This window comes from Heterodontus francisci, chromosome 14 (genome assembly GCF_036365525.1).
Source record: "Heterodontus francisci isolate sHetFra1 chromosome 14, sHetFra1.hap1, whole genome shotgun sequence".
NCBI classification, from domain to species: Eukaryota; Metazoa; Chordata; class Chondrichthyes; order Heterodontiformes; family Heterodontidae; genus Heterodontus; species Heterodontus francisci.
In genome coordinates, this window is record NC_090384.1 from 101,343,128 (window position 1) to 101,360,409 (window position 17,282).

At 46.0% G+C, this 17,282-nt stretch overlaps 1 protein-coding gene across 1 annotated transcript in view; it reads left to right on the forward strand.

The window, feature by feature from the left end:
* The first annotated feature begins 12,572 nt into the window (after positions 1 to 12,572).
* Positions 12,573 to 17,282, forward strand: part of kiaa1549la (KIAA1549-like a) — a 348,851-nt gene continuing 344,141 nt past the window's right edge. Inside the window, exon 1 of the mRNA XM_068046635.1 lies at positions 12,573 to 13,218. Coding sequence (XP_067902736.1) covers positions 12,981 to 13,218 — 238 coding nt within the window. The 5' untranslated portion in view covers positions 12,573 to 12,980. The remainder of the gene's footprint in view (positions 13,219 to 17,282) is intronic.

A 17,282-nucleotide genomic window follows, 5' to 3' on the forward strand; every position in this document is an offset into this window, starting at 1 on the left:
AAGGTGTAGTGAATCTCCCTCCTCCAGGGAGTCTCACTCCACTTTATCCCAGTAACAGGCACTGACACTAGCTTCAGTCTGCATTTACACTATGACTGTAGCATCGGTGTGGTGAAATCACCCTGCTTGAACTCTATTGTTGCAGTGTGAATTATTATTCTCTATTGCAGATTCCATCCTGCTCTGGTTCTATTTTGACGAGTTTGATGACATGCCAACTCTATCTAAGATGATAGTCACCTGTTCTCAGCTGCTGCTTCCCAGGGGGAAATGTGTCCTCGCGTGTCCCACAGAGATTCAGTGAGAGTAGGACCTAAATATTATGTGCAGAAGCAAGGATCTTAAATTGTGGTAAGTGTCAGCTTTGGCTTGGGCAATACCCTCATGCCTGAGTCAGAAAGTCTAGGGTTCAAGTCCCACTCCAGAGACCTGCGCATATAGCCTCGGCAAACACTCCAGTGCAGTACTGAGGGAGTGCTGCACTGTTGGAGGTGGGGTCTTTCAGATGAGACATGCAATGGATTGCTCTATGGAGAGCTGGCATAGACGGGCCAAATGGCCTCCTTCTGTGCCGTAAATGACTCTATAACATTGAACGGAAGACTCATCTGCCTTTTCAGGTGAATGTAAAAGATCCCTCAGCACTATGTGAAAAAGAGTAGTGAAATTTTCCCTGGTGGCCTGGACCAAAATTTGTCCAGCAGCTGATTAGGTCATTATCACATTGCTATTTGTGGGAGCTGGTTGTGTACAAATTGGCTGCTGTGTTTCCTCCATTACAACTGTGACTACACTTCACAGGTATTTAATTGGCCATTCAGTCCTTTGGGATGTCCTAAGGTGGTGAAAGGTGCTGTATAAATGCAAATTCTATGCTTATCCCAATCTAATTAATTCTCAATTTCCTTGATTCATCCTGAACATTTTTTTTTTCCTTTTTCTTTGGCTACACTGATCTGGTTTTCTCTTTATATAATTTGCTCCAGGTTTTGATTTTGCCTTCTATACTTCAGCAGAAGTTAACTTTTCTATTCATCCAATCTAGTACCTTCTTAAAACGTCACCATTTCACTTTGTATTTTAACACGGGTTTATTTTCCAATATTGTTGAAAATTATTCATCCTCAAACCTAATACAATAATTTAATGTAAACCTGACCTCTCCCCTCTGCTTCTGTGGGATCAACTCAAATGACACCAACACTCAAAGAGTCTTTCAGTTAACTTAAATGAAAATGGAAGGCAGATATTTCAAGGTTTAGCCTTTCATTGTTACAATATTAATAAAGGTTCAATTTCTCAAGATTAACTCAGTAATTAAAGTTGAGGTTGAGGGTTTTAACATAAACTGCGAGACTTGATTATTAAAATAAAGGAACCATTGACTTAAAGCTGAATTGACTGAAAAATATCACCTCAAAGTGCACTTACACCTGAAGTTAATGTTTGCGTGAAATGGTTTCTACTTTAGACAGCTAAACTTTTGGGGGGCACAGATCTTCCTGTTGTCGCATTTGGCATCGGGTGAGGGCACAGCTGAGTGCAGACCAGGGCCATCTGTGCTGAATGGATCCTGGCTCCAACTCTGCCCACTTACATCAACAGATAGTAAAAATCAAGCTGGCTCTATTGCCAGTGTGCCCTTCCTGGTGCCAGATCTGCCACTGTGCACCAAAGCTGGTGCCTGCCTGTTAAAAGATAGCACCTCCAACAGTGCAGCTGTCCCTCAGTACTGGATCACGGGCTCAAATTGCTTGAGTGAGGCTTGAACCTGTGACCTTCTGAGCCAGAGGTGAGAGTGTTACTCACTGAGTTATGGCTGGCACCTTTTGTTTCTGTTTTTCCATTCCACACACTTTTCCAACCTCTCCTGAATGAAACCACAGCTTCTGCTTTTTATGGGCTGTTTTACTCTGGCTCCACATTTACAAGGAACTGGGGGCAATTAATCTTAAATTATCTTCTCTTTTTTTTAAAGTGAGCGTTTTGAGTAAACAAATTGGTCTTTGAGTTAAGACGTCAGTGATGAAACCAGAAAAAAGGATTATTTTCACTCATTTTCTCGGTGGACGATTTCAACAAATTCTAATTTGTAAATATATCCCGACAAATGCTGAAACCACCAGAATTTCATTACAATGCTCAGACTTTCAATTGCCATAGAATTGCACCATTGAAGTACATTAGTGAATGCTGTCAGAATGAATGGGGAACACACATAGGGTTGCCAGCCCCCCAGAATTCTCCTAAAACCCTCATCCATGCCTTTGCTATCTCTAGACTTAACTATTCCAATGCACTCCTGGCCTCCCGCCTTGCATTCTTTGTAAACTTGAACTCATCCAAATCTCTGCTAACCATATTCTAGCTTGTGCCATATCCTGTTTACCCATCACCCCTCTGCTTACTGACCAAAATTGGCTCCCAGTCTGGCAACATCTCGATCTTAAAATTCTTGTCCATGTGTTAAAATCTCTCCATGGCCTTGCCCCTCCCTGTCTCTGTAACCTCCTCCAGTCCTACAACCCTCCAAGACCTCTGCATTCCTCCAATTCTGGTCCTTGGAGCCTCCCCAATTTTAATCGCTCCACTTTTGGCAGCCATGCCATCATCTGTCTAGACCCTGGAATTCTCTCTCTAAAGCTCTCCGCCTCTTTCTCCTCCTTTAAGAGGCTGCTCGAAAGCTCCCTCCTTTTTCCAAGCTTTTGGTCACCTGCTCCAATATCTCCTTATGTGCATGGTGTTAAATCTCATTTGATAACGCTCCTGTGAATCACCTTAGGATGTTTTACTACGTTAAAGGTGCTATATAAATGTAAATTATTGTTGCAGTCTCCAATTGAAAATTAATCTCCAGGACACAGCTGCAGGAAAAACTGAGAAAAATCATAGGAGGCATTGGGAAAAAAAAGTGTTTTTTCCATTTTTTTTGAGCACATTCATTTATCAGTGATAAAAATATTGGCAGTTGGAAGAGAGGCTGTTTGACTGGTCAGAGTTGAGGAAAGTCATGTGATGAAGCCTCCTGGAATACATCCAAATAGAGCTGACGACCCAAAGCACTGGCTCTTTGTTCATTATTAGATGCTGTATTACGGCCTAGTTTCCACCCTGCGCTTTGATTTTCGATTCAGCAACTGACCTAGTTAGCCACATCTCTTAAATAAGACTGCGGCATGTTTTCACTGATAATCTTATTATGACCCACGTATGAATCAAATACTACAAAGCCTGCTGGAGGGTTTCATTGCTCATTTCCGATGCTGACAAAATATCAGTAGAAGCAGAGATGATAGAGACAATGGATGGAGTGATAATTGATAGGCAGGATGTGCTGGAAAGGCTGGTTATGCTTAGAATGGATAAGTAGCCTGGTCCGGATGGCTTGCATCCCAGCTTGCTGAGGAAAGTGGGTGAGGAGATAGCAAAAGGGCTTACCATAATCTTCCAATCTTCCCGAGATGCAGGGGTAGTGCCAGAGGATTGGAGAGTGGCAAATGTGACACCCTTGTTCAAGAAAGGGTGTAAGGACAGTCCTAGTAACTACAGTTTAACATCAATGGTGGGTAAGGTTTTAAAAACAATAATCAGGGAAAAGAATTAACAGGCACTTGGAGAGATTTGAGTTAATTAAGGAGAGCCAGGACGGATTTGTAAAAGGCAAATCAAGTTTGACAAATCGAATTGAATTTTTTGATGAAGTAACAGAGAAGGTTGATGAAGGGAATGCAGTGGGTGTTGTCTATATGGATTTTCAGGAAACATTTGATACGGGACTGCAAAAATCGCTGGCTACCAAAATTGAGGCTCATGGAATAGGAGAATCAGTGTCAGCTTGGATAAAAAAATTGGCTCCAGGACAAAAAACAGAGAGTTGTGGAAAATGGTTGTTTTTCAGACTAGGGGAAGGTAGACAATGGTGTTCCCCAATGGTCAGTGCTGGGACTACTGCTGTTTTGATATCTATAAATGACTTGGATATTGGAATACAGAGTAAAATTTCAAAATTTGCCAATGATACCAAACATGGAGGTGTGGCAGACAGTGAGGATGATACCAACAGGAAGTAGATAGGCTAGCAAAATGGGCAGTCAAGTTGTAGATGGAATTTAATAGAGTTAAGTGTAAGATACATTTTGGCAGAACAGTTAGGGAGAGGCAATATATATCTAATAGTACCATTCTAAAGTGTGTGCAGGGACAGAGGGACTTGGGGGTTAATTTGTATAGATCTTTGAACTTGGCAGGGCATATTGAGAGAGTAGTTAGCAAAGCAAATGCAATCTTAGGCTTCATACATAGAGACATAGAGTACAAAAGCAGGGAAGTTATACTGAAGCTTTATAAAGTTCTGGTTAGGCCACAACTAGAGTATTGTGTCCAGTTCTGGTCATCACACTTTAGGAAAGATATACAGGTCTTTGAGAGAGCGCAGAGGAGATTTTCCAGAATGGTTTCAGGGATGAGGGAATTTGGCTACAAGGATAGGTTGGAGAAGCTGGAGTTGTTCTCCTTGGAGCAAAGGAGATTGAGGGGAGATTTGATAGAGGTGTACAAGATTATGACTGGTTTGGATGAGATAGACAATGAAAAGCTGTTTCCATTAGCTGATGGTACAAGGATTAGGGGGCACCGATTTAGGTTTTTGGGCAAGAGATATGGGGGGATATGAAGAAGCACTTTTTTATGCAGCGAGTGTTAATGACCTGGAACTCGCTGCCTACGAGGGTGGTGGAAGCCGAGATCAATGATTTCAAAAGGAAGTTGAAAAGGTTCTTTAGGGAACTAAACTTGCAGGACTATGGGGATAGATCAGGGGAATGAGACTGACTGGATCGCTCTACAGAGAGTGGGCATGGACTCGATGGGCCAAATGGCCTCCTTCGGTGCCATTATGACTCTATGAGAAGAAATAATTGAGGTGAATAGTTGCATTTAAGGGGAAGCTGGATAAACATTTGAGGGAGAAAGAAATAGAAGGATATGTTGATGAGGGGGAATGAAATAGGGCAGGAGGAGGCTTATGTGGAACATAAACGCCAGCATGGACTATTTGGGCCGAACGACCTGTTTCAGTGCTGTAGATAACTTCCTGTTTCAGGCTTAGGCCTCTACTCAAGATTTAGCATGCACTTTGGTACAATGCTTGGTTGCAGTGTAAATTGTGCAAAAAATTGAATGGCTTTGCAGTAACAAAGTGATTTGCAATATTCATGAAGCACTGTTCAGTCACATTATTTTGGTCACGTATATTTATAAATCTAATCACTGCAGAAAAGAAATTTCATTGTGACACCACAACTGTACAGAGAGTTGCACTGTTCATACTGCATCTTATTAGCATAAATGAATTGTTTAACAGTCAGTAGTTTGCTCAGCTTTTGGAAAAAGAACACAGAACTTATTATAATTGAACTTTTCATTGTGTGTTGAGTTTATTTACACAGCAGTGAATTACTCTGATTATTGAAGTTAATACTCTTCTTGGATTTAATTTCTTGTGCAGGACAGAGGCCTGTGATTTCCCCATTGGGTGAGGTGGATGTGTGGAGTGAAATTTTGATCCCTTGATGATAAACCAACACATATTATAGCTTTATGCCATCACTGTAGTTGCAGTTAATTGTAATTCACAACCCGTGCCCTCTAAATGCAGTAGATGAATTGCTTCTGTGCTGGTGACTTGACCTTATTCTCTCTTTGACCTCCTTCTAGAAGGTTTCAAAAGAGCACAGTGAACTACTGAAGATAACTTCTTTGGATTTTCCATATGGTTCTCCTATGGTATGCCACTGAAAGAAAGAACTTGCATTTGTATAGCGCCTTTCACAATCTCAGTATGTCCCAAAGCGCTTTACAGCCAAGGAGGTACTTTTGAAGCGGAGTCACTGTTGTAATGCAGACAACACAGCAGCTCATTTGCACACAAGAAGATCCCAGCAATATGATAATCAACTGTTTTAGTCATGTTTATGAGGGATAAATATTGGACGGGACACCAGGGAGAACTCCCCTGCCCTTCTTGAAATAGTGGAATCTTTTACATCCACCTGAGGGGGCAGGCAGGGCCTCAATTTAATACCTCATCTGATCAACAGTGCGGCACTCCCTCAGTACTGCACTGGGAGTATCAGCCGTGATGACATGCTCAAATCGCTGGAGTAGAACGTGAACCCACAACCTCCTGACAGAGAGACAGAAGCATTTCCCACTGAGGCACAACTGAGACCTAGTTTGAGTGCACTCAGCCTGCCTGTCCACTGCTTAAAAAAAGGCTTGGCTGCGTTGTGATCTGCTACTGTTTTCTTTCCATGGCTAAAATCATATGCAGTTCATAGATAATCCTGGAACAGATGGAAAAATACATTCTCTTCTTTTTTACTGCAGGCTAACTCCTCCAAATTCCCCCCTCGGACCCACCCAGTCCATTGCATCGTCCACTGAAAACTAGAATATCATGATCTCTTGGTGCCCGAAATCAAGATCTTCTGTTCTGCTGCTCATGATCCCCTACTCTTCTACCTGTCCTGCTCTGGACCTGCATCCCCTTACTCATTATTCTCTAGTTTTACCTGTGTTTCTCCTCCAGCCCTCGCATATCTTATCCATGAGGATCACCACCTGCTGCCTCAATTCCTGTCAGTTTGACCCTACCTTCCCTCCTTAACCCCTCATAATTTTGAACACCTCTGTTAACTCTCCCCTTAACCTTCTGTCCTGGGTCAATATTTGTCCCTCTATCAGCTTATCTGCTCATTATCCCATTGCTGTTTGTCGGAGCTTGTTGATGTTTCCTACATCACAACAGTGACTACAAGGCAAAAATACTTGACTGGTTGTAAAGCACTTTGGGACATTCTGAGGTTGTGAAAGGCCCTATATAAACGCAGGCTCTTTTTAAGTCTTTCTCTTTCTCTGCTCGAAGGAGAACAATCCCAGCTTCTGCAGTCTCTCCACATAACTGAAGTCCCTCAGCCATGGTACTATTCTGGTAAATCCCCTCCACAAGGTCTTGACATCCTTGATGGGAACCAGTTGAGTACTTGTTGAAACTCAATTGGGTTGCTTGTTCCCCTGGCTGGCTCCTATTTTCTTGTCCTTCATTTGTATGTATGACCTCTTTGTGTTAAATTCTGCTCTCAGCAGAAATTCTTACTTGGATCCAATTTGTCCAAACTTTTTAAATCCTTCCATCATATTCCTGCTTGGTGTTTAATCAGGAGAGAAAGACCCAGGGAAGGCCACCTTCCACCAGATATTGTCTAAAGTTCTGGGATCAAACTTGTAGCCTTTCTCTATAATAAAATAAGAACATAAAATGCTGGAACCACTCAGCAGGTCTGGCAGCATCTGTGAAAAGAGAAGCAGAGTTAACGTTTCGGGTCAGTGACCCTTCTTCGGAACTGACAAATTATAAGCCCACCGACTCCCACAGCTACCTCGACTACACTTCTTCACACCCTACCTCCTGTAAGAACTCCATTCCATTCTCCCAGTTTCTCCGTCTCCGACGCATCTGCTCTGATGATGCTACCTTCCATGACGGTGCTTCTGATATGACCTCCTTTTTCCTCAACCGAGGATTTCCCCCCACTGTGGTTGACAGACCCCTCAACCGTGTCCGGCCCATTCCCCGCACCTCTACCCTCACCCCTTCCCCTCCCTCCCAGAACCATGACAGGGTTCCCCTTGTCCTCACTTTCCACCCCATCAGCCTCCATATCCAAACGATCATCCTCCGCCATTTCCGCCACCTCCAGCGTGATGCCGCTACCAGTCGCATCTTCCCCTCCCTTCCCCTGTCAGCATTCCGAAGGGATCGTTCCCTCCGCAACACCCTGGTCCACTCCTCCATTACCCCCACCAACTCGCCCCCGTCCCAGGGCACCTTCCCCTGCAATCGCAGGAGGTGTAATACCTGCTCATTTACCTCCTCTCTCCTCACTATCCCAGGCCCCAAACACTCCTTTCAGGAGAAGCAGCAATTTACTTGTACTTCTTTCAATGTAGTATACTGTATTCGCTGCTCACAATATGGTCTCCTCTACATTGGGGAAACCAAGTGCAGACTGGGTGACCGCTTTGCGAAACACCTCCCCTCAGTCCGCAAGCAGGACCCCGAGCTTCCGGTTGCTTGCCATTTCAACACTCCCCCCTGCTCTCATGCTCACATCTCTGTCCTGGGATTGCTGCACTGTTCCAGTGAACATCAACGCAAGCTCAAGGAACAGCATCTCATCTACCGATTAGGCACACTACAGCCTGCCGGACTGAACATTGAGTTCAATAATTTCAGAGCATGACAGCCCCCCATTTTACTTTCATTTTTAGTTATTTTTTCTTTTTTCTTTTTTACATTTTTTACAACCTTTTTTTGCATTTATTTCATTTCATCTTAGTTTGTTCAGTTTGCTTACCCACTGTTTTCTTTCAGGTTTGCACTTGCTGCTGTTCAATATTCAGTCCGTTAACACCTTTTCTGTACTAATGCTTTGTCTTTCAACACACCATTAAGATATTGTTTGCCTTTGCTCCATGACCTTTTGGTCAGCTATGTGGCCTGGTCCAATCTCGACCTCCTTTGTTATCTCTTGCCCCACCCCCACCTCACTTGCTTATAACCTGTGACTTTTCTAATATTTGTCAGTTCTGAAGAAGGGTCACTGACCCGAAACGTTAACTCTGCTTCTCTTTTCACAGATGCTGCCAGACCTGCTGAGTGGTTCCAGCATTTCTTGTTTTTATTTCAGATTTCCAGCATCCGCAGTATTTTGCTTTTATTTTAGCCTTTCTCTATACTTCCTTCAATAAGTGGAAATCCTTTCTTGAAATAAGGAGACCAAAACTGCACAAAATACGCCAGATGTGATTTCACCAGTTTTAAAATGATCTTGCTGGATTTACGTGTTATACATCTTGCTATGCACCCCATCATTCTGCTGGTTTGTTTAAAAAAAAAACAGCCTGGGAATATTGGGCTGTTGGTTTTTGTAAACTAAAGTCGCAATATCTCTCTCCTGCTCCGATACTTCCAAGTACCTTCCTGCATTATCACTGATTCATTGAGGACATCAGTCGTCAACATGAACAGGGGCCTTGGTTAATGATCTCATCATGCCCCTCTCCCCTCTGTGAAAAAATATCACATTAACAGACTGCATATGGTGATGACATCAAAATCATTATACTGCTCTATGTATTTAATAGAGAACAGCCAGAATTGATTACTATATAACTCTTAGACAAAATTAACTGTGCTCTTGTGTGTGGTACTGTGGCTTACTTTCTCATGTTCACTCTGTTCCTGTTGGCACAACAACTTCATTTATCTAGCACCTTTAACATAGTAAAACATCCTGAGGTGTTTCACAGGAGCGATTATCAGACAAAAATTTGACACTGAGCCACATAAGGAGATATTAGGACAGGTGATCAAAAGCTTGCTAAAGAGGTAAGGCTGAAAGGGTACTTGAGGCAGAAACCCTCAACTCATTTGAAAAGAGTCTGGATATGCACCTCAAGTGCTGTAATCTGCAGGGCTACGGACCAAGTGCTGGAAGGTGCGATTAGACAGGGTGGATCATTTTTCAGCTGGCATGGACATGATGGGTAAAGTGGCCTCTTTCTGTGCCGTAAACTTTCTATGATTCTAAGGAGCATCTTAAAGTAGGAAAGAGAGTTGGAGAGGTTTAGGGAGGGAATTCCAGAGCCAAGGGCCCAGGCAGCTGAAGGCACGGCCACTAGAGGTGGAGTGATTAAAATTGGGGATGCTCAAGAGGTCAGGATCAGAAGCATGCAGAGATTTTGAAGGTTTGGAGGGCTGGAGGAGGTTACAGAGATAGATTAGATTAGATTTTTTTTTTTAGATTAGAGATACAGCACTGAAACAGGCCCTTCGGCCCACCGAGTCTGTGCCGAACATCAACCACCCATTTATACTAATCCTACACTAATCCCATATTCCTACCAAACATCCCCACCTGTCCCTATATTTCCCTACCACCGACCTATACTAGTGACAATTTATAATGGCCAATTTACCTATCAACCTGCAAGTCTTTTGGCTTGTGGGAGGAAACCGGCGCACCCGGAGAAAACCCACGCAGACACAGGGAGAACTTGCAAACTCCACACAGGCAGTACCCGGAATCGAACCCGGGTCCCTGGAGCTATGAGGCTGCGGTGCTAACCACTGCGCCACTGTGCCGCCCCTGCTGGAGGAGGTTACAGAGATAGGGAGAGGTGTAGGGGCTGGAGGAGGTTACAGAGATAGGGAGGGGTGTAGGGGCTGGAGGAGGTTACAGAGATAGGGAGGGGTGTAGGGGCTGGAGGAGGTTACAGAGATAGGGAGGGGTGTAGGGGCTGGAGGAGGTTACAGAGATAGGGAGGGGTGTAGGGGCTGGAGCAGGTTACAGAGACAGGGAGGGGTGTAGGGGCTGGAGGAGGTTACAGAGATAGGGAGGGGTGTAGGGGCTGGAGGAGGTTACAGAGATAGGAAGGGGATTAGGGTTTGGAGGAGGTTACAGCGATAGGGACGGGTGTAGGGGCTGGAGGAGGTTAGAGATAGGGGCCGGTGTAGGGGCTGGAGGAGGTTAGAGATAGGGACCGGTGTAGGGGCTGGAGGAGGTTAGAGATAGGGACCGGTGTAGGGGCTGAAGGAGGTTACAGAGATAGGGACTGGTGTAGGGGCTGAAGGGGGTTAGAGATAGGGACCGGTGTAGGGGCTGAAGGAGGTTACAGAGATAGGGACTGGTGTAGGGGCTGGAGGAGGTTAGAGATAGGGACCGGTGTAGGGGCTGAAGGGGGTTAGAGATAGGGACCGGTGTAGGGGCTGAAGGAGGTTAGAGATAGGGACGGGTGTAGGGGCTGGAGGAGGTTAGAGATAGGGACCGGTGTAGGGGCTGAAGGAGGTTAGAGATAGGGACCGGTGTAGGGGCTGAAGGAGGTTAGAGATAGGGACCGGTGTAGGGGCTGAAGGGGGTTAGAGATAGGGACTGGTGTAGGGGCTGGAGGAGGTTAGAGATAGGGACTGGTGTAGGGGCTGAAGGGGGTTAGAGATAGGGACTGGTGTAGGGGCTGGAGGAGGTTAGAGATAGGGACCGGTGTAGGGGCTGAAGGGGGTTAGAGATAGGGACCGGTGTAGGGGCTGGAGGAGGTTAGAGATAGGGACCGGTGTAGGGGCTGAAGGAGGTTAGAGATAGGGACCGGTGTAGGGGCTGGAGGAGGTTAGAGATAGGGACCGGTGTAGGGGCTGAAGGGGGTTAGAGATAGGGACGGGTGTAGGGGCTGGAGGAGGTTAGAGATAGGGACCGGTGTCGGGGTTGGAGGAGGTTACAGAGATAGGAACGGGTGTAGGGGCTGGAGGAGGTTACAGCGATAGGGACGGGTGTAGGGGCTGGAGGAGGTTAGAGATAGGGACCGGTGTAGGGGCTGGAGGAGGTTAGAGATAGGGACCGGTGTAGGGGCTGAAGGGGGTTAGAGATAGGGACTGGTGTAGGGGCTGAAGGAGGTTAGAGATAGGGACCGGTGTAGGGGCTGAAGGAGGTTAGAGATAGGGACCGGTGTAGGGGCTGGAGGAGGTTACAGAGATAGGGACCGGTGTAGGGGCTGGAGGAGGTTACAGAGATAGGGACTGGTGTAGGGGCTGGAGGAGGTTACAGAGATAGGGACCGGTGTAGGGGCTGGAGGAGGTTACAGAGATAGGGACCGGTGTAGGGGCTGGAGGAGGTTAGAGATAGGGACCGGTGTAGGGGCTGAAGGAGGTTACAGAGATAGGGACCGGTGTAGGGGCTGGAGGAGGTTACAGAGATAGGAAGGGATGAGGCTATAGAGGGATTTAAAAACAAGGATGAGAATTTTAAAATTGGTGTAATTTCAGACTGGGAGCCAATGTAGATCATTTGCAGGACACCTTTTCTACCGACTCTTTTAATATTTACAATAAACGGGTTAACTAACCCATTAACATAACAGAGGGATGAATATGTAAAGGAAGCTAACCACTCATACTGCAGTTGTTTCTGGGCTGATCTTCGCCTTTCCACAATGAAGCTGTCAACATGCTGTAAATTCCCTACTGGTTCACCTAATACCCTTTAGTGAAGAAAGCCTGCCCTCTTCAACCCAGTCTGGGTCTATATGTGACTCCAGTCCCATACCAACATGGTTGACACAACTGTCCTCTGAAGAGGCTGAGCGAGACACTCAGTTTGGGCAACTAAGGATGGTTAATATATGCCAGCCTTGCCAATGACACCTACGTCCTGAGAACGAATAAGGAGTCAAAAAAAATATTCTGTACCATATTTTCAACAGAGGTATAGGCGGATGTGTAGATTACAGTGGGGTCAGTAACAGTGTTTGCTTTCAAAGTGACTGAGATTGATTTAATATAATTCGGCAGTTAAAAAAAATTGGTACATTTTGCTGGTAACTTGACAGAATAGTATGAATTATTCATGAATACTAAATGCAATGCACACTTTGGATTGCAGTGTGGAGTTGAACAGCCCTGGGCATGCTGTGTGTTCCACCAGAGGTCGTCGTTATCACATTGTACGGTGCGTCGCTCTCCTCCTACTGCTTTTTGCATTTGGTCGGTGGAAATATACGTGAATTTTCTTCCCCCCCGAAAATAAAGCGACGTGCAGTCGCTGTAACAGTATTTGCAAGCCGGATCAATTGGGAGACGCCATCAGCCGCACCTTTTTAGCATCAAGGAGACAGGAGCCAAGACTATGGCATGGACAGAGTGCCAACCAGGGAAGGGAGCTTGAGAGAGGCATTAGATGGAATGCAAAGCCACAGCGCTGAGCTGCGATCTCAAGTGCAGAGAGGAGGTCCCAAAGGAGCATTGAGATCAGGATGCACATCTGAATGCTTTTTGTTAAGAGAAAAAGACCCTATTTCATTCACTATTCTTGAATTACTGCAAGCATGAATGTCGGGCTCATCCAGTGTGAATCCTGACACTCGAATGGATGCTGATGGCTGCAGGTATTCTGGACAGAGGCTCTGCTCCTGGTCTTTACTTGTCATTGCTGGCGATGTTCCTGGGGAATATTGGAGGCTTTCGGTCACAAGCTGGGACCTGGGTCGAGGAGACAGGAGGAGCTTTTCACCTTCATCTCTGCACTTCGCTGCTTAACGTGGGGATGGCTGCAAGGTGCGTTGGAGTGTACATGATACTGCTACTCCAACCCACTTCAGCATCAAACGGTAAGGTGATGGGGAGGGTCAGGACAGAGGGAGGGGAAGGAAAGTCAATTTAAGGACAACAGTGATCCTGTTTTGGAACGTGCAGTTAGAAGTGCCTGAAACTGACGCAGAGCCCTGGTTTCAGTGTGCAAGCAGATCGAGGAGAAATTCCTGCTTTAATTTATTTGCCTTCCTTGTTTCAGATCTGCATTGATTCTAAGTAAATGTGTGTATTTAGTGTCAGTATGTCTGCTGCTTGGAGCGAGCAGAATCGTCCAAAGCCCCGAATCTGACACTCACTTTGGTAAAAATGCCTGATTGTTGTAAAGACATCAGAACACCCTTGCGTGAGAAAAACAAAATCAGAGAGCTTGCATTCATATAGCTCCTTTTACATCCTCAGGATGCTCCAACATGCTTTACAGCCAATGAATTACTTTTCTGAGGTGTGCTCGCTGTTGTTAAGCCCATAGGAGCAGGAGGAGGCCATTCAGCCCCTCCAGCCTGTACTGCCATTCAGTTAGGTCATGGCTGATCTGTACCTGAACTCCAACTACCCAGCTTGGTTTCAAACCCTTTAATTCCCTTACCCAACAAAAATCTATCAATCTCAGTTCTGAAATTTTCAAACCTCAACAGCTTTCTGGGGGCGAGAGTTCCGAGGTTTCGCTCCCCTTTGTGTGAAAGTGCTTCCGAACATCAACCCTGAATGGCCTGGCTCTCATTTTAATGTGGTACCCCCTTATTCTGGACTCCCGTACCAGAGGAAATAGTTTTTATCTACCCGATCAACTTGTTTAGTCATCTTAATTGGATCACCGCATAATCTTCTAAATTCAAGGGAATGCAAGCTGAATCTCTGCAACCGGTTCTCATAATTTGAACCTTTTAGCCCCAGTGTCATTCTGGTGAATCTGCACAGCATGCCATTTCGGCAATGCAGCAGCTAACTAGTGCACAGCAAGGTCCCACAAATAGCAGTGAGATGAATGACCAGTTTATCCGCTCTTACTGATATTGACAGTGTGACAAATATTGGTAAGGACACTGGGGAGATCTCCTCTGCTCAGGGGGTCCTTTATAGCCACCTGAACAGACTGAAATACTTGAAGATATTTGAAAGGCAGTGCCTCGGACCATGCGGTCCTTCCTCTGTAGTTCAATGGAGTGACATCCAAGATTACACTAACCTCTGGGGAGAGGTTTAAAGTTCCATCTTAACCATTGAACGTGCATACAGTGCCGAAGACTTTTCCAATTTTCAGTGCAGTACTGAGGGAGTGCTGCAGTGTCAGAAGTGCCATCTTTCAGATGAGACGTAAATCCGAGGCCTCATCGGCTCTCTCAGGTGAACGAAAACGATCCCATGACAGTATTTGAAGAGAAGGGGAATTCTCACTGATGCAGTGGCTAATATTTATCCTTCAGCCAACAGCTCAAACAGATTATCTGGCCATTATTGCTGTTTGGATCTAACTGTGTAGAAATTTGCTGCTGCTTTTCCGATAATACAAGAGTGCCTTGACTTCAAAAGTACTTCTTTGGCTACAGAGTGTCCTGAGGTCATGAAATCTTCTTCTTCTTTGGCCTCCTTGTCTTGGGAGACAATGGGTAAGCGCCTGGAGGTGGTCAGTGGTTTGTGAAGCAGCGCCTGGAGTGGCGAAAAAGGCCAATTCTAGAGTGACAGACTCTTCCACAGGTGCTGCAGATAAAATTGGTTGTCAGGGCTGTTCACAGTTGGCTCTCCCCTTGCGCTTCAGTCTTTTTTCCAGCCAACTGCTAAGTCTCTTCGACTCGCCACACTTTAGCCCCGCCTTTATGGCTGCCCGCCAGCTCTGGCGATTGCTGGCAACTGACTCCCACGACTTGTGATCAATGTCAGGACTTCATGTCGCATTTGCAGACGTATTTAAAGCGGAGACATGGACAGCCGGTGGGTCTGATACCAGTGGCGAGCTCGCTGTACAATGTGTCCTTGGGGATCCTGCCATCTTCCATGCGGCTCACATGGCCAAGCCATCTCAAGCGCCGCTGACTCAGTAGTGTGTATAAGCTGGGGATGTTGGCCGCCTCGAGGACTTCTGTGTTGGAGATACGGTCCTGCCACCTGATGCCAAGGATTCTCTGGAGGCAGGGAAGATGGAATGAATTGAGACGTCGCTCTTGGCTGACATACGTTGTCCAGGCCTCGCTGCTGTAGAGCAAGGTACTGAGGACACAGGCCTGATACACTCGGACTTTTGTGTTCCGTGTCAGTGCGCCATTTTCCCACACTCTCTTGGCCAGTCTGGACACAGCAGTGGAAGCCTTTCCCATGCGATTATTGATTTCTGCAATGAGAGACAGGTTACTGGTGATAGTTGAGCCTAGGTAGGTGAACTCTTGAACCACTATCAGAGCGTGGTGGCCGATATTGATGGATGGAGCGTTTCTGACGTCCTGTCCCATGATCGTTTTCTTGAGGCTGATGGTGAGGCCAAATTCGTTGCAGGCAGCCGCAAACCTGTCGATGAGATTCTGCAGACACTCTTCAGTGTGAGATGTTAATTCAGCATCGTCAGCAAAGAGAAGTTCCCTGATGAGGACTTTCTGTACTTTGGTCTTCGCTCTAAGACGGGCAAGGTTGAACAACCTGCCACCTGATCTTGCGTGGAGGAAAATTCCTTCTTCTGAAGAAATGAACGCATGTGAGAGCAGCAGGGAGAACAAAATCCCAAACAGTGTAGATGCGAGAACACAGCCCTGTTTCACGCCACTCAGGATAGGAAAGGGGTCTGATGAGGCGCCACTATGCTGAATTGTGCCTTTCATATTGTCATGGAATGAGGTGATGATACTTAGTAGCTTTGGTGGACATCCGATCTTTTCTAGTAGTGTGAAGCGACCACGTTTGCTGACGAGGTCAAAGGCTTTGGTGAGATCAATGAAAGCAACGTAGAGGGGCATCTGTTGTTCACAGCATTTCTCCTGTAGCTGACGAAGGGAGAACAGCATGTCAGTCAGTGGTCGATCTCTCTGCTCGAAAGCCACACTGTGCCTCAGGGTAGACATGCTCAGCCAGCTTCTAGAGCCTGTTTAAAGCGACTCGAGCGAAGACTTTCCCCACTATGCTGAGCAAGGAGATTCCATGGTAGTTGTTGCAGTCACTGCGGTCACCTTTGTTTTTATAGAGGGTGATGATATTGGCATCGCGCATGTCCTGTGGTACTGCTCCCTCATCCCAGCACAGGCAAAGCAGTTCGTAGAGTGCTGAGAGTATAGCAGGCTTGGTAACTCTTAATTATTTCAGGGGTAATGCCGTCCTTTCCAGGGGCTTTTCTGCTGGCTAGAGAATCAATGGCATCACTGAGTTCCGATTTTGTTGGCTGTATGTCCAGCTCATCCATGACTGGTAGAGACTGGGCTGCATTGAGGGCAGTCTCAGTGACAACATTCTCCCTGGAGTACAGTTCTAGGTAGTGCTCAACCCAGCGGTCCATTTGCTTGCGTTGGTCAGTGATTGTGTCCCCTGATTTAGATTTGAGGGGGGCGATCTTCTTGATGGTTGACCCAAAAGCTCTCTTAATGCCATCATACATTCGTCTGATGTTTCCGGTGTCTGAAGCCAGCTGAATATGACTGCATAGGTGTTGCCAGTAATCATTTGCGCAGCGCCTGGCTGTTCTTTGTGCAGTGCTTCTGGCTGTTTTAAGTGCTACGGATGTTAACTCGCTGGGGGCTTTCTTGTAGTTCAGCAGTGCAATGCGCTTAGCGGCTATGACAGGTTCCAGCTCTTCAAAGTGAGATTGAAACCAGTCTGCATTCTGCTTCACACGTTTGCCATAGGTGGTCATTGCTGAGTCATAGATGGCGTCTCTGATGTGGGCCCACTTGGTCTCTGCATCTCCTATGGGAGTGTTTTGAAGGGCTTTTTTAAGTGAATTTAGAAATTTTTGTTACAGCTGTGGATAAGAAAATCTGCTCGTGTTGATGCGCGGGTGGCCCTTCTGCTTGGAGTGATGCAGCTTCTTTGGTTTGAGTCTAACCTTGCTGCACACCAGGGAGTGGTCGGTGTCACAGTCCGCACTGTGGAAGCTGAGATGATT